The sequence below is a fragment of the Syngnathus typhle genome, linkage group LG20 (assembly GCF_033458585.1).
Source record: "Syngnathus typhle isolate RoL2023-S1 ecotype Sweden linkage group LG20, RoL_Styp_1.0, whole genome shotgun sequence".
NCBI lineage: Eukaryota > Metazoa > Chordata > Actinopteri > Syngnathiformes > Syngnathidae > Syngnathus > Syngnathus typhle.
The window spans coordinates 5,850,761-5,868,155 of NC_083757.1; the positions used below are offsets into that span (position 1 = coordinate 5,850,761).

General features: G+C 43.3%; 3 protein-coding genes across 4 annotated transcripts; all 3 read right to left on the reverse strand.

The window, feature by feature from the left end:
• Positions 1-561: 561 nt before the first annotated feature.
• Positions 562-3,244, reverse strand: hsd17b8 (hydroxysteroid (17-beta) dehydrogenase 8). Its single transcript, XM_061267326.1, has 9 exons — positions 3,169-3,244; positions 2,345-2,547; positions 2,156-2,272; positions 1,997-2,092; positions 1,841-1,926; positions 1,682-1,766; positions 1,294-1,336; positions 1,120-1,194; positions 562-1,033 (listed from the first exon to the last, which is right to left on the reverse strand). Exons 1-9 carry the CDS (start codon positions 3,212-3,214, stop codon positions 1,014-1,016), a joined length of 771 nt encoding a protein of 256 aa, XP_061123310.1. The 5' UTR covers positions 3,215-3,244; the 3' UTR covers positions 562-1,013.
• Positions 3,245-3,527: 283 nt separating this feature from the next.
• On the reverse strand, positions 3,528-10,988 carry brd2a (bromodomain containing 2a). 2 transcript variants are annotated; one of them, XM_061267890.1, is made up of 12 exons: positions 10,350-10,988; positions 7,275-7,575; positions 7,031-7,168; positions 6,809-6,959; positions 6,480-6,679; positions 5,877-6,401; positions 5,674-5,802; positions 5,399-5,593; positions 5,060-5,319; positions 4,652-4,971; positions 4,447-4,572; positions 3,528-4,332 (listed from the first exon to the last, which is right to left on the reverse strand). In XM_061267890.1, the coding sequence occupies exons 2-12, from the start codon at positions 7,545-7,547 to the stop codon at positions 4,211-4,213; spliced, it is 2,439 nt and encodes an 812-aa protein (XP_061123874.1). In that variant the 5' UTR covers positions 7,548-7,575; positions 10,350-10,988; the 3' UTR covers positions 3,528-4,210. The 2 variants fall into 2 exon arrangements, with proteins under 2 accessions (XP_061123874.1, XP_061123873.1); XM_061267889.1 differs by lacking the exon at positions 10,350-10,988 and adding an exon at positions 9,047-9,866.
• Positions 10,989-13,659: 2,671 nt separating this feature from the next.
• LOC133144912 (H-2 class I histocompatibility antigen, alpha chain-like) lies at positions 13,660-17,012 on the reverse strand. Its single transcript, XM_061267960.1, has 6 exons — positions 16,805-17,012; positions 16,303-16,566; positions 15,896-16,174; positions 15,488-15,796; positions 15,274-15,384; positions 13,660-15,167 (listed from the first exon to the last, which is right to left on the reverse strand). The coding sequence occupies exons 1-6, from the start codon at positions 16,866-16,868 to the stop codon at positions 15,082-15,084; spliced, it is 1,113 nt and encodes a 370-aa protein (XP_061123944.1). The 5' UTR covers positions 16,869-17,012; the 3' UTR covers positions 13,660-15,081.
• Positions 17,013-17,395: the final 383 nt, after the last annotated feature.

Genomic DNA, 17,395 nt, shown 5'->3' on the forward strand with positions numbered 1-17,395 from the left:
TCCCTGGAAGGATTTTGCTGATTTTGGGAAGTGCACTTAAATAAGAAGACCAAGCTTATGGACCTTAACCATGCTCCTCTTCTCCATTACGTGCCAGCAACACCCAGAAAGACTCAGGTGAGTGTTACTGACTACTTCAGTTCACTTTTATCGACAGTTTCGAAAATCGGGGCTAAATCTGTGCTTTTTTAACGATTCATCTGTGCAAATTAAAATGGCAGAAAGATCGGTAGCAGTAATCATGCATCTAATTCACGACTTGACACACCTGTGAGGTGTGGATTACCTCAGGAATAGGTTTTTGTTTCCATGGATTTTCGCTTAGTATAATTTCAACAATTGATTTATTTTAGGAATCACAGAAAATCGTAAAGAAAACATGGTAAGCATCTATTTGGGTAAACAACTATTGTTAAATTCCTGCTAAAAAGAGATTTGGTCAATTCTTTATTATTATTTCTAAAAAGTCAAAATAATATTTAGAGACATTTTTTTTCAAATATTTTATTTATTTTGACTAACTAAATTTAGTGCATCTATTTGGCATTAACCAAAGTAGACACACTTTATTGGACCACAAATGTTCTATACCGGACCAAATCTTGAATTTGGCACTGGCCAGCGGGGCAAAAATTCACTTGGACTGCGTAACCAAGTAAATTAATGATGGGCGTGGGTTTTGAATTGCTCTGTCGCCCTCTGGTGGTAAATGTCTGAAGCACGTGCTTAAACCATTATATATATATAGAATAAGTGGGAGACCGCGCCATCCAAAACTATATATATATATATATATACTTACATATTATGGACTTTATGTTCATTATGTGCAATGTGTATATTATGTACATGTGGCTGAATGTATACATGTTTATAATGGATTAAGCATGTGTTTCAAGCATTCACCACAAGAGGGCGACAGAGCAATTATAAACATCCACCCACCATCAATTCACATGGTTACGCAAATCATTGTCTTAAGGCATACAAATATTGTTCAGCAAGCTTCTGCTTCAGCCCATGAAAAGTCCACCTGAAGGAGAAAGACAAATAATTGTACGATTTGGCGCAGAAATATGAAAGTGTCTGACAGAGGGATTTAAAGTGTGCATTTCGTACCTGTCACTTCCAGGCTTGCACCCGTAACGTAACGAGAATCATCCGAAGCAAGGAAGGCACATACATCAGCAACCTCTACAGGGTGACAGACCAAATTACACACAGTAAAAATCAATGAAAAAAATTCTTATGGCACGATGCACAAATAGGGAGAAATTAGCGAAAATTGGTCACCTGTAGCTTCTCCCATTCTTCTCAGTGGTATCAAAGCTTTCATCTGACGTAAAAACAAAACAACCAGAGACACGGTGTTAAAAGTAAGACAAAATATACATTTATTTATTAAAACCTTAGTTCATACACAAATTTACGTCAGAGTTTTAGACTCATGATTGACTTCACATTTAGGAAAATAACATTTACTCATAGTATTCATCAAAGCTGCATTCTTTCTAACGGCCACAGGGTGGCAGTGTAAGCAGACAACACAATGGAACTGATTTAAAACACTGTTTTGACATTAATATAATTTAATGATTGTTTATAATGTCTTCCTTGCTTTTTTATGTTAACTCAAAATAAGTGTACGGGTATTAATTTAATTAATTTTGATATGTTTTACCTTGCTGATCACTTTCTCGGGCACCGCGTCCGTCATGGGTGTCGATATGAACCCTGGCAGCACGCAGTTACACCGAATCCCAAACCTGAAATTCCATACGATGTTCCCATCTGAACATTGCGTCCGTGATATCTTTACGGCGGCATTCGCTCTGCTCACCTACTGAGCTCCTTGGCGGCCGTCATAGTTAAACCTTGTACTCCGGATTTTGAGGCGGCGTAATTGACCTGTCCTATGTTTCCAACCTGGAACATAATCCATCAAGCATGATCAACGTCAAGCATCTCGCATTAACGGAACTATGTGGTTGCATACTTTGCCCACAATGCTTCCCAGAGTAATAATGGATCCTTTGGTGGCTCCACAGGCCACCAGGGCGTTGGCAACCGCCTGTATGACCAAAAAGGAGCCCTGGAGAGACCATTTTAGTTAGACGGAGCAAGATGAGTGGATGGGACCAGATAGTTATCCTACCTTCAGGTTGACCTGGACCACCTTGTCAAAGTCATCCTCCTCCATGTCAAGCAGGAAGTTGTCCAGGGTGATGCCTGCCGCATTCACGCACACCGAGGGCGGCTGGAAGTAGCGAGCCTGAACAGATTTATTTGTCATATTTGTTCTCGATTGAGATGTTGGGTCAAAAATGTAAAATGAAGGACAAACTTGGATGCTTGTGAGCAGAGACTTCACACTCTCTTTTGACGCCACGTTCGCCGCCGCAGCCATGTGTGCTTGACCCCTGAGGTCACCTGGCAAGCTTTCCAGCGTCTCATTGGCCGACGCCTCGTTGATGTCAGCGACTACCACGGAGGCGCCCTCGGAGGCCAAACGCTGGCACACGGCCCGACCAATTCCGCTACCGCCACCTGGATGAGACGAGAAATCACACTGACATGGTGACCTGTCCAAAATGTTGCCTGCCATTGAATGGCGACCAATCCAGGGCTACAGAAAAATTATAACCTTCTTAGAAGTAGTTTTTTAAATCGCTGTTTTTTCCCGAACCAATCATATTTCGGGTTTAATTTTTCGTTTTATCATTACTGCATTTATCTGATGCAGGTGCCGGTGAGGCCTAATGTCGGGAAGATTGCAAAAATGTATTTTCAGTTCGCTGCCTCGATTTATTCGCCACTTCAAGCGGCAACACGTTTTTTTTTCTACAAATAAGCATGTCCGGTGGGTACGCTGTATTTTAATTCATCTTATAGGGTTTTGCCATGTTTCAAGATTATCTGTTGATGCATTGACAGATAATGGTTCACTGAACGTTCCTTCGAATCATTATATTATTTTCCCTTAAATAAGAGAAATGCCTTCGTCTGACCTCGCACAGTTGTAATGCGCCGTTTTGCACATTTTGTGACGTGTTCGAAAAGTAGTATCCGAGTTTGCTGCGGTGGAAAGGAAATAAAAATAATAACCCACTACTGGAAGATTAACTTTACAGAGTTAATACAGTTGCCAAATGGTTTTGGTTCATTTACCCGTCACCACTGCCAACCTTGATACAAGTCGCCCGGCGGTCGCCATATTGCTTTTGTATTTTTGTAGTTTCCTGTTTGGCCGTTAGATGGCGGTAGAATTACGCTGGCGTGAAGGCGGAAGTTGATTATTTAACTTTTGAATTTGGTCACCATGAAAAAAGGATACATTTCATACAAAATGCAACGTTTTTAAACACTTCTTGCTTACTTTGCTCCTCAGTCACTACATTTATCCATTAAATGAATCATTATTATGACACAAAAAGTATCAGTATGTTTCTTTTCCATTCTAAACAATCTTTGGTGAGCAGCTCTAAAGTGTCAAATTGCTTTAATTGAAATAAAAAAGAAAACAGATGTCCTCTCTGCTTTTGTTTTTTATTAGCAAATTGGTCACAAGGAGCAATCGAGTGTACAGAAATAATTGAAAGGAGGGAAAACCAAAACACTCATTGGACTTAAACTTCACACGGATTGAGCGCCATGCCCACTTTTTAACGCCTGCGTCAAAACTATGGAGAACTTCGGCAGGTCACACACACACACCCACGCACGCACGCACGCACACGTTTGTCTTCTCAAGCATTAATGTAAAGACAAACATCTTGAGCATTAATGTAAAGACAAACAGTCGATGTTTCCCAAAAAGGGAATAGTAAAATACTTCTTTATAAAAGAAAAGTTCTATAACTGTACAGAACACCTACACACACCGTCAAGACAGCGAGCACAGTTAGAAGGGAAATCATCTCCAGAAGTAGAACGGACTCTGGCTCGCACACCCAAACTCCCCCTGACACATGCAATGCATCCCCCCCCGATGAAGCTTCCCGAACTCGGCCCAATTCAGACCCTGCCTGCCCAGACCCAAAAATAAGTCCCCTGCCGGCCTCTCCTCATGCGGCCCAATAAAGGCGCCGGCTCTCAGCTGGACCGGCTGCTCTGGTCCAGTCCACTGGGAAGTGGAGCAACAGGGGGTTGTGGTAAGGTGACCGCCCCCTCGTATAAAATAAAGGAAAAAATTCATAAAGTCTTCGGCCTCTCAGCCAGAGTCGGATTCGCTGGTGTCGGAGGATGATGAGGAAGATGAGGAAGAGTCTGAGGAGGAGCTGCTGGCGCTGAGGCGTGACGGCTGAGTGCTTGACTCAGTGGCTGGTTTCTCCACTACAAAAATGAAAACGAAACAGCGATGAGCAATCTTCAAAAATTTGAGTTGAAGCACCTTTGCGATTACTAAGAGTATTTAATTAAATAAATGCAAGTATATTTGAAACTTACGCTTGGCTTTGGTGGGCTTCTTGCCAGAGTTGAGCTGCCCGCTGACATCCATTAGCCTTCTCTCCAGTTCAAGTTGTTTCTCCAGCGCCAGCTCCTCACGTGACTTTCCGGCACTGTTCTTGATGGCTTTGAAGGGAACGCGCAATTTAGATTCAAGTTTACAACTTTATGGAAAAAAAGGCGTCCGTCGCCTTTTATTCCTTACCGTAAGGCTTGCGCGGCTTCTTCCTCAGGCACGTCATGACGTAGCGTTCCAGCTCTCGCAGCGTGGACGGCTTGAGCGTCTCAAAGTCGATCTCGATCTCCTCTGGGTTGGTGTCTCGGAGGGATGGTTCTCGCGACTGGATGATGTAAACCACGCGACCCAGCTTCTCGCCCGGTAGCTTGTTGATGTCCAGGCTGAGCTGACGCTTCTCATCGTACGACATGGGCGCAGTTTCTTCCTCCTCGTCCGAGTCAAAATGGTGTATTAGAGGCTCTGGGATGGCTGGCGGCACGCTGAACATCATGCCTCCCTTTTTAGACCTGGCGATTTGAAGCAATATCAAACATATTGATGATTTATCACACAAGCATGTCGTACCAACAATGCCCAGCAGGTGTCAGCACTCACTTGCTCTTGTTGTTTTTCTTGTTCTGGCCCTTCTTGATTGGTATCATAGGAAGGCCCATTGCCTTATTGCTCTTATTTTTGGGGGTTTTGCTAACTTTGGGGGGCTTGGTGGGCTTGATTGGCACCAGCTCCTCTTCGATCTTCTGGTGCTTCTCACCCTTCCTCTTTTTCTTCTTCTTGTCCTTCTTTTCTTTCTTCTTCTTGGGTTTCACTATGGGGCCCTGAGAGAGTGCCGTGAGCTGCTCGTGGACGGCTTTCAGCTTGGGAGGAGAAAAGAAAGTCGGGGGTCAGAAAATGACAGTGGACGCACACGGCGAGGTTCACTTTCACGGACGATACCTGCTCCTGAAGCTCGGCCAAGCGGTTGGCTCGCTCCTCTTCAGAGTCCGAACTGGGGCTGCTTTCGCTCTCGCTCTCCTCGGTACTCAGCTCGCTCTCGGACGAAGAGGAAGAGGACGAGGAGGAAGACGACGAGGAGCTCGGGGGTGCCGGCTGCTCGTCGGGCATCTTGGCGAAGCAGAACTCAAAAACGTCCTGATGGGCGAGCCAACGTGTGACCTTTGGGCACTGCCCACTTCCCCATAATGGACCTGCCTCATTGGAGCGAGGCTTACCTGGAGCTTTCGAGCCATGGCAACCACATCGTGATCGGGGGGGTTGTACTTGTAGCAGTTGGAGAACATCAGCCTGATGTCTGCCGAAAACTGCTGAGCGTCCACGTACTCTCTGCTATCCATCTTCCTCTGTTAGCCATGAAACAGATTCTCGTTAGTAAATAACATCTCTAATAAACTCTAGCTAGCGCATCCTGGCGTACCTTGATAGTGCTGAGGTCCATGGGCTGTTTGATGATTTCGTGGTAGTCGTGGAGACCAAGCGAGGACGCGTCCACGGGCTTGTAGAAAGGCCAGGCGTAGGCGGCGTGCTTCTTTGACAGAAGCTCCTTCAGGACACCGCTACAGTAGCGCAGCTGCGGCGTTAGCTTGCTGCGACGCACCGGCGTTGGCAAGATGGAGTCGGGCAGATCCTTCTTGGGGGGCTTGATGGGCCGCCCGCTTACTCCTCTCCTGCAGCCTCCGGGTGCTTTGCCACCCAGCAGGACCTGTCCGTGATCCGCATTTATACCCATGGCTTGGTTGAGACCCAGACCCTGGCTCAGGCCTAGACTTTGGCCAAGGCTCAGGCCTGTGTCGTGCTCTACTCCAAGCGCGGTGAGGGTGAGCGGCGAGTCGTGCCCTCTGCCCAGGCCTAAGCCCATGCCGGCAACGTTCATGGAGCTCATGATGGGCATGGCCACCGTGGTAGGGGTGGTCGTGTCGGCTTTCCTCTTCACGCCTTTTTTCTGTCATCAAAAGAAAATTACAAGGGTGTTTGCCATGTCTCATTTCCCCTATTAGCATATTATCATGGCGAGTCTTACCTTGGTGGTGGGCTGTGTGGGCGGCAGGCTGGTCATTTGGGGGATGCCGTGCTCACTAGGGAGCGTGAGGGACAAACTCTTGGTCATGATGGCTTTCGGCAGGGTGGACAAGATGGTTTCAGGGGTCTCCGGGGTGGTCGGCGAGTACACAGACTGTGAGACGGCGGGCACCTGGTGGGCGGTGGTGATGCCGCCGGAGGCTGAGGAGCAAAATACGAGATGATGCTTAGAAAAAAATGTGTGAGACGTAGCTTTGACGGATTTTCTTTGCCTGTGAGGCATTTAAAAATAAAAAAAATAAAAATTGTCAATTGGGCTTTGCCACGCACCCATACTTCCTCTGCCCCTCTTTCCCGCTTTGATGGGTCTGCTGCGTGGCGGAGGAGGGCTCAAGTCCACTTCCTCGGGGGGCATCTGCGCCACTTTCTGTAGAAACGCTTTCTCCAGTGACTGGGCCATTAAGACAATGTCGTCTGACGGCTATAAAGACACACACGGAACGCAAACAATGAGGGGCCTCATCCTGCTTCGTTCACAGCGGTCGGTCGTACCTTATTGTAAATGTAGCAGTTGGTAAACATGGTGTTGAAGTCCTGCATGCATTCGCTGGCACTGTAGTAATAGTTGTTCTCAAGCCTCCTCTTGATGGTGCCCAAGTCCATTGGGACTTTGATGATCTTGTGATAATCCTGGAGAGAGATTAAAACATTGACAAAATGAAACTTATTTTAAAAGAAATGGAGACTTTGCCCAGCCATCCCCCTAACAAAATGACATGTTTTCACGCAAACTCACAGGCAGGTTGAGCTTGACGGCGTCGACTGGCTCGTGGAAGGGCCACGCAAAATGGTGACGCCACAGCGACTTGAGCACAACCTTCTGAAGGAACTGCAGCTGGTTGGTCATCTTCCCCTGTCGGCCAGACTCTTTTGTCAGGGACTGCGGGTGCCCGGGGGCCTGGTTGTGTAGTTGCATCCCCGGGCTTTCAAAGCCTTCATAGAGCAGAGACGGCTTCCGGATTCTTTTTCCAGCCGGGCCGGAATTCTGCTCCAGTGCCGTGAGCCCCATTAGGCCGACATCCAGCCCACCGTGGGAGCTGTGGAGAGCACAGTGTGGCAGCTTAGCAAGGCTATGCAGTAAGGAGAGATTAATTCATCTTTGTCTCCACTTATTGATAATATTACATCATTCAGGGGACAAATGGTGACTATATAAATCTGTTATTGAAGAGAAATTCTGACTCAACGGCGCCTTCCGCTACACCTCTTCAAAAAAGTAGGGTGCTCATCTACCAGCGCTTCTATAGTTAGACATCTCAAGATGTCAGATCAGAATGTCATCCTGTAGACTTTGAAATGTTGCCTTTTTTCACAGTGGCAGTCATCTTGTCACAGGAAATGTTGCTTTGACCTGCAACGTGGCTTCTATTGACTCGCTACTGCCCCTAGTGGCCGCTTTGAGCGTGCAAGTTGCTGGAGGATTTCTACTTTGCTGTCAAGTGTTTATACCCACATAATTAACAGCAATATCTAACTGCATGCAGAATTTTCTTTTCTCTATGGGAAAAAATTAAATTGATTTGCCTTGTGGAAGGAGCAGGAGACAAATTGGCAAAATACACCAAATCTGGTTGTATTCATCTTTTTTTTTTTTGAATGATAAGAGCCTTTGGAAACATTTGAAAATTAGTGCTTTATTATTATTATTTTTTATATATAAAAAAAAGGTACAACATTAGAAAACAAAGTGGATGTGAACACATTTCAACCCTAATAGCATAGTTGCATTTTAGCTTCCTGACACAATGTATTCAAAACATTTCTTGCCAAAAAGTTTTATCAAGTCTGATGAATCAAGTCTTGTCGGTCATGGTAACCTGCAAAGGTTTAATCGAGGCAAGTGGACTCGTGTTTGTTCAATTTATTGTCTTTCTGTGAACATACATAAATGACTTGATGATTGTGCTATTGGGCTAACAAATACTGGTGCTTAGTCGCAAAATAAATAAAAAAATGGTAAAAAAAAAAAAAAAGCATTTTAATCTCTAATTTGAGTGACACTGGGCGCCGTAACCTGGACAACGGACCACACAATGGTCAAGTAGCATCTTAGATTGGTTGAAACAAAACCATCACGGCCGGCTATGATCATAACAACCATTGGTCCAGTCCGAAACTAACACGTCATAACATCGTAACATACATACTAAGGCGTTAATTACGATTTAAATGGAATATGTGTCAGTGATGTGCGATTGCGCCAAAATTACGGGGAGCTAATGCGACCTAACCAAGGCTAGCAGCGCTGCAAACATCGCGCCGGCATCATGCAAACATAGCCGACACATTTACACACATTTTAGTGCCGCGTCATAAACTCAGTGTCCGATCTTAGTCAATAGTTCCCGTGTACGCATCAATTTCTCCGGGGATACTTTTCTCGCGCGCATACGGACACAGCGACGGCATAGTCCCAACATATCAAAATAAAACAAAGATTTATGACATTTTGGGGGGGCAAATATCGCATCCGATGGGAAGCTGAGAGTCAAGTTTACCAGTAGATACCTGTCAATCAGCGGGTTAACGGCCATATCCATCGGGATGGATCCGGATTGCGTTTTGCTATATTCGAGCCAGTATCCGGTTGTGTTCCGCTTCCCGTGTTTTTTTTTTTTAATCGGTTTCTCCAGCAGCGACATAAACTTCCTCCTGCTTCGTGGAAATGGCGCTTGCTTAGTTACGCCAGGTCCTTTATAAACCCACGACGCACCCTATTGGCTACGCGTGCTGAAAACGTCCCCGCCCTTTGAGTTGCGATTGGCTCTTCGCGTTGCAAGTCAGCTTCACTGCACCCTTAAAGAAGAAAGCATTAAAGCAATTCTTTACTGTAAAGGGAAGAACACAAAGTCTTTGTGGACTTTTCCTCCCCCTTATCGTGTTCACGTCCCTTCTTCGTGATTATGAGCTAGCAGACATTTTTGCAAGGACGTTGAAAGGGCCTCTAAACTGAAAGGTCTTGAATTACGTCAACCTATGCAAAGCTGGGGCGGCGATTGGCCAATGCGCAACAAACGCGGGCTTTCGGTGCGTCTTTCTGCAACCCGATTGGTCGAGCCGCAGGATGACGCCGCCCTCATACCGATTCTGGCCTCTCCCCACTCACCAGAAGATCAGTCGCAGAGGGGCGCCGGTCGCCATCTTATTCCACGACGACGACGATTTAAATCATCTAATTGTGCTCAGGTATCGCAATAATATTCCCAAATGACACTTCTAAATCCAGTACGTGTCACCATCGAACGGAAACCACATTTACAATTGCGTTTCACCTATGCTGAAAGACACAAACGACGTAGAACATGGCCCGCGTTGAGAACAAAGAGTATATTGTCAAAACAGTTAAACGTGCGCAATGACATCAATAAAACAAAAATAGCGATCAAGCATGACTATCATGAAAAAAACGTAAAAACGCTGAATACGTGCTTGGCAACCGGAACAACAGGATGACGCAGCAGTTTTATCGCGGCTTGGAACTAGTCGGGCTGCTAATCTCTCACGTCGAATAAAAATTCGCCATGTAACTAAAAGCATGACGTCGCTAACTGCAGACTTTGGTATCAAATAGCGAAAGTGACATATAACATCCGAAAGGAAGAAAACTTGACAAAATTCGTCTAGCGTGTCAATGGTTAGCCAATAACATGCGCCCATCCCCCACTCTCCAAGGTTACAGACGACCAGCAAAGTCACTTAAACATGCAAATTAAACCACGACAAAACAGAGAAAACATTGTGGAAGGGGAGAATGTGATAAAAATGCGTGAGTTGATAGCGATAAGAAATGTAAATATTAAAAAAGGTATACCCCCCAAATCCCAAGGATTAAAATAAAGACAAATGTGGCTTGGTAAATCCAAACGATACTGCGAAACTTGTCTCGAAAACATCTTCTGATCTTCCAACACGATACTTTTTTTTTTTTTTAAGCAACACATTCGCTCCAACATGTCCGCCCTTCTCCCATTCTACGGGGCAGGGTGGAGGAGGGGTAATCACATGACCAGATACACCCCGACTCTCAATGCTGAGCGAAACTTGGAAACGAAACTACTGCCAAGCAATTCAAACGAGCCTATTTCACAGGGCCTTGGTGAAGAAAAATCTCATCTTTGCACCCCTACGTAGAAATTGAACAAGTAATTCCTGAACAGTTTCGGGTAGAAAAACCACAATAATCCAAACAAAGAGCAGGCATGAGTCTGTGCTTGTCTCTCGGTGATTGGCCAGGATTGCTCACGTGACAAGTCGCGTTTTTGCCGATTTAATCACGATTGCCCAAATGTCTGTCGCTTTTTATAATCCCTGGGCGAAGCAAGCGTCCCTGAACCATCCAGATTTAGGTGTAGATTTTAAAAGCGTCCAATTTGTCGTAAAAAAATAAATAAAAAGGCTAGCTCGCGAGAGCTCCATCGTGTTGCGTGGAGGCGAAACACTGCGCATGCGCATGCGTCACTGCAATGGAAGCCGGGGAGATGACATTCGTTTTTTCTTTTTTTTATGTATCAGCAAAAGTGGATTAAATAAGAACATTTTTAGGTTCAAGGCCAGTCACATATTTAAAAAAAAAAAAAAAAAAAGCAATCATAATTAAGAATCACTGCTTAAGTACCGTTCAGTTGTTTGCAAGGTCAGTCAATCTTTGCAAGTGTTTTGAAGCACTTCATTTAGCTATAATTATTTAACTTGAATTCAATACATTTAAATGATTGAAATTCTTTTTTTCCGTAGTTTAAGCAATGTTATTTAACCTGTGCGTGTGACAATACCATTGGCCTACTCTTCTGCCTTTTAAAGTTAGTTGCAGAGCGCCAAGTATTTTAAGTTTAAGAACCACACATTTAAAGAATCTCAGTGTTTTATTTATTTTATTGCCATGTCAGAGATGGAATTCATTGACAAGCACTGTATGCATCACTTTTTGTTTAACAGCAGGTAGAGCAGGTCCACCTCACACAGGGCCAGTTTGTATCGTTTGTGCGGGAGGTGGCGTGGAAGGAAAGGATTACATCACAACCACTTCTGACTCATCAGTAGTCTCTCTCTTTTTCTCTCTCTCGCTCTCTCTCTCTAGTATTTTTCTCCTAGGCTGGTGGGCTAGAGATCACAATTACAAAGGCGTGCACAGCCCTAAAATGAAAGAGACATTGATAAATATTGGTCACTTGAGATGCAAACCAGTCGGGCTGGGTGGTCGTTGAGAAAACAATATTATGCAGCCATGCAAAACAAGTCGTCATCCCCGCAGCTGTTCGCTCACCAGACTTTTGAATGCAGTCCCCCATTTCCATGTGAATGGTATCATAAACGTCCTTTTTGATCACGCTGGACACTCACACAGACCCAGGAGATCACCGAGATGAAATAAGATTACATGAGATTAACATGCTTTCTAATCCAGCAGGCAGCGCATGTCCTGGGAAGCTTCTGTTGTTATACTTCACTTGTTTTAAAAGAAAGACAGTAAATCCATCATGATTCCAGCAGATCCAAAGAGGGGATAAAAGCTGATGACCTTCAGGATGGCCATTTAATTTTTTTCTTTGAATGCGTCTAATCTCTGAAATTGACCAGTCTGTGTGGCACATCTAGGCGTCGTCTCGTGGTATGCAAATAATCACTGCCCTAAATCAGTTCACTTGTATTTAACTTTGATATTTGCGTATGATCTTTGAGAACTGCCAGTTTTTTTTTGTAGTTTTGTCCTCTCACTTGCTTGTTTTTGCTTTTAAAAATCATGAATGTTAAGAAATGAATTGTTTTATAATGCTTCGGTATCATTTGCCAATACGTGCAAGTAGGAAGTATATTATCAGTGATGTACAATATGAACATTGAAACTTGAGGGCTCTTGTTAAAATGTATCTTAAAAAAGAAGGAAAAAAAAGTACTCATTTGGAACGTTTCCTGTGTCATCCTCTGTAGGTCACGACCTTCCCAGACTTTTGGCAGTGTGAGATTGCCATCTACTGGCCACTTTGAGCAGCGTTCCTTCAGCTCAGAGCAGTAAACACACAATTCTTAAGCATTGTGCATCTTAAAAATGAGTGTTTTTGTTGGTGATTAACTTTGATATTTGCACCCTAGAATTTATTGTTTTATTTCTTCATTTGTTCCACTTGATTGGTATACTTTTTATATGTCAGTAAAATATAAATATTTACATGTTATTAATTTACAATAGGGGTGTAACGATTCATCGATACACATCGATTAATCGATATAATGCTCTACGATTTATTGGCATCGATGCTAAACGTAAACATCGATTTATATCGCCGTGTTTGACTTCGGACATTAGACGCGACTTTATTTTGAAATCCAGTTCATTGTTGCTTACTTCCTCTTTCCGGGAGCAGTAAGCGGCGTGTTGCGTTGTGAGCAGAGCAGGCACGTGAAAGGGGAGTCGACAACTAGTACGCGGCTCCTGGGCTGGTGCTATGGCTAGTGTCCAAAAAGACGAGGAAATCTCCTCCCCTTTAGGCTTCAAGTCATTCTTTGGAAGCACTTTGAATTCCAAAGAAAAGATGACTCAACGGACAAGACACTTGCAGTTTGTAAATCCTGCCATGCGGTGATCAAATATTCAGGGAGCACAAATCTCGATGCACATTTAAAGAAAAAACACGACATCAAAGTTCAGTGTTAAAATAAGCACTTTGTATACTACAATACTCTTGTAATTTCCGAAATAAAGAGTTTGCAGTACCTTGTTGATTTTGCGTATGAATTGTTATAAATCAAGATATTCTATATTTTTTATTTAAAAAAAAAAAATCGATCGTAGAGCACTATATCGTGATATATCGTGAATGAATCGCAGCAGGCTTTAAGATGTCGGCAAATATCGTATCGTAGTTCTTTGTATCGATATGATATCGTATCGTGACAAAAACCGCGATTTACACCCCTAATTTACAATATTTTAAAATTTCCAGCATTATTGTTATGGATAATTTGGACCAATGCGAAGCAAATTGAGCCAGCTAGCTTGAAACGCGTCGATGAGACGCTTGCTTTGTGTTATATTTTCAGAAGTATATGATGAATTTAAACGAGTCAACATCTCAACACGCTATCGATATTCTTGTGGCGCTCCAATTGCAAGACAACTCAGCAAAGATCACTAAAGTGTTTTATTGGAAGCGTATCAGCAGAAACAACAAAAAAGGCATGACCATGAGCTGTTTGTGAATCAAACCCCTAACCATATAAACTTTATCACATTTTACACGCGTCACATTTACATTTTTAAATGTTTTAAAAACACTAAACAAGTGTTGGAGATGTCATTATTTCTGATGCCAAGTAAATCTCAGCAATTTCAAAATAAAACATTTTTGCCACTAGAGACAAACTAGTGTATATGCACAATGTATATATATATTTTATATTCTCTCTCACATTTGACATTGATTGATTGATTGATATATCTTTATTTTGAACATATTTAAAATATGAAAAATAGGGGAAAAAATAAATAAAACAATTATCACTTTAGAGTGCCATATCTAAGTCCATGAAACAAAACAAAACAAAAAAAACAACAAACTGAAAAAAAAAATACATAAAGAATGCTCGAAAAGGAGTAGGAGGAAGCATAGCTTTTTAGATTCCTACCCCTTTCTCACTTAATCCATTAAACTAATAATTCAACATCTAAATCAATAAAATGGAACACATAAACCTTATTTTTTGAACTAAAATTCACTCTGGCATATACGTCGCATTAGCCATAAAATGCACAATAAAGTGAAAAAAAAAAAAAACATATATAGGTTGGTCCGGAGTATAAATCGCATTTTTGGGGAAATTTATTAGACAAAATCCAACACCAAGAACAGACATGAACGAGCAACAACAGGCCAAATGATACGGTATGTCGGTCCGACCCGGCAGACCCAAACGTGGATGATTGATATGTTATCTATTTCTATTGCACTATTTCTTTTATTTCTTTTATTAGCATTACTAAACGCATACACTTCATACACTTTACGACACTTTACCACTACTTTTTTATCTTCTTTTTGTAAATATTCATAGCTTATATTTGTAGTTTTACTACAATTGTTGTTATTTTTCCATATTTTTCTTTTTATATTGTATTCTATTTTTTATGCCGGAGGACTACGGTCCAGAAGTCTCTTTTTGCACCTTTATCCCCCCTACTTGTACCTTCCTGTAAATCGGGCTGTTGTTACATGCAGTTTCTCACACGTGAGATTAATAAAGTTCCTCTTATCTTATCTTATCTTATGCTTTGATTGGAAAGTTGAATTCTAGTGCTCATCTGTGTAGTAAATGCAGCTGTTTCCTATATCATTGAGTAGGTTGTTATCAGGATCAATATCATATTCTATGTCCTGTGATTTATGTTCTGTATATACAAAGGTTTCTAGTCCTAAGGTGTTTTTGTTATCAGGCGTTGTCATGAATGTGGTTTGCGTTTACCTTCGTGGTGTGTGTTTTATTGGTATTTGCTCAGCTCCTCCAGCTCCTTGATGATTAGTACTTTGGCTTCAACATTCAGTTGAATATCAGAATGCACGCAGCCTGTTGATACAAGGTAGAGTCTTCTTTTTTTCCTTTCGGCTTTCCCCGTTACAAGCTTGAACGTATATTGCTGGAATGAAAGAGAAGCAAGAGGAGATTAGGAATGGTCATAAACGGCGTGAGGCAAACATTGTTCTCTTTGGATGTTCCTGACGGAGCAAACATTTGTCGATCACCTTGTTTGGATTTGAGACGCTTGGCAAGGAACATCACCACCGACATCACCACCAGAGTGAGGATCATCGACAGGACAACGAGGGGCACCGCCTTCTTCCTGTATTCCTCTTCTTCACATGGCAAAGCGTGTGCGATAAAGAGAGACACGTGAATGACTGTTGTCGTGACCCCGAGCCTTCACGCTCACCCCGCAGCCAATGGGACGTGTCTCACCTCGGATGTGCGCGTTGCTCAGGATGCTTCCGGCGTCCAGCTTGATGACGATGTCTTCCGGGACGCCGTCCAACTGGAACACGCATTCGTACTCCTGCTCCGCGGCGGGCGTCACCTCCACTTTCAGGTGGACCGAGGTTTGGAAGGTTCCGTCGTGGTTGGGGAGGGTCGCCCCCATCTCCACGTCCTCGTGGATCTCCTCACCGTTTTTCCTCCAAAAGAGGGATGATGTAATGGGGTAGAAACCCGTGGCGTGGCAGGTGACCGGAGAGGAAGGCGTCTTCTGCAGGAGAGACACCGTGGGAAGTTCTGCACGCAAAGGCAAAGATGGAGGAAAACGTGTGAGGAGGGCAGGAAAGATGGAGAGAAAGAGGATGTGTGGAGAGAAAGAGAGAGAGGACAATGTACCGGTTCTCGTCAGGAAGTCCCTCCCGTTGCTCAAATGTGTCTTTAACAGCTCAGGACAGACCTCCGTGTGGGTAATCTTCTTGACTTTATTAAGCCCGTCAATTTGGTCCAACTTGATTTTGGTGATGAAAGCTTGTGGCTGTGCTGCGATCCATGTCATCGTCTTTGCCTCAAATGACAGGAAGTCTTCTCCATCGTATTGGTAGTGCTCCCAACCATCAACCTCATCCGTCTCATCGTCCCATTCACAGCCTTTCATCACCTGAATCAAGTGAACACCTGAAAGGATCGCATGCAAGATTCAGTGACGATAATCAGAGCCAGTGACACGTTTATTCGTCATCAAAAAAAAAAAGGGTCAGCACATGAAATGAATTTTACGAGCAGACGCTTGGAAGGAAACAAACCTCCAGTTTGGTTGAAGCGCTCTTTAGCGGTTTCAATGTTGACTTTCATGATCTGCTCATTCCCAATATTGGTGTGCGTCTCTCTCTCCCAGAAGTGTGGATCATCTTCTGTGATTTTGTTCACCCAGTCATGCATTGCTTTCGTTTCCCTATGGTAGCTGTCAAACTGCAGAATCTGAACGCCATCAACATACGCCGTCTCCAAGAACTCTGGTAGTTTTGCAACTTGAGACACCGTTGTAAAATATTTGAGCGTGTGAATGACTGAAAGACAAAAACAAAAGTGACATACATGATCTTGCTCTGTTTTTACATTGTGCAATTCATATTTTCAATGATTCTGTCTGCAGTTGGAACATTTAGGTAAAACAAGTTTCCGCTCATGAAATGACGCAGCAGACGTGAAGAAAATTTAACAAACAACTTAATAATAAATGCGTCAGTTCAAAATCAAGAGCGTCAATCTTTAGCATAATAAAACGAGAAGCAAAGTAAAACTTACCAGGCGTCACGCTGTTCATTTGCACGACCGCAACAAAGAATACAAGTAGATTCATTGCAAGCATCAAGGTAATTGTGCCATTTTCGTCAAGCGGGGTAAAAATTTAAATTGTAAATAGTCCCAACTGGCGGACGCAGAAGGACAGAAAATCGCAGACGCGAGTCTGGACTGTGGACTGCGGAAACTCGTTCTACTGGCAGGACAAGGTAAAGTCGAGTTTGGATTTCTCCGAAATCACGTGACACTCTTGTTATTGTAAAACCACACTTGATTGCTAAATATACGTTAGCTTTGCCGCCATATTGGATGTGGAAGAGCGGAGTGCCGGATGAAATATTCAGTTTGTTTGAGGTGCTTTTTAGCAATTTCTGTGTTGTCTTTGGAGACCTGCTTATTACTCGCTCATCTCGTTATCTCGGTGGTCCGGCTCGTCAGCTGTGACGCAATAAAAATAGCCCGAAATTAAACTAACAGTGTACGTCATTCCCAAAACAGCTATTGACATTTTTACCACCACTGGCCAGACGATTAATTTCAAATTAATCTTTCATATTTTACTAAATTGCCTAGCAGTATCTCGTGAGAGTGTCT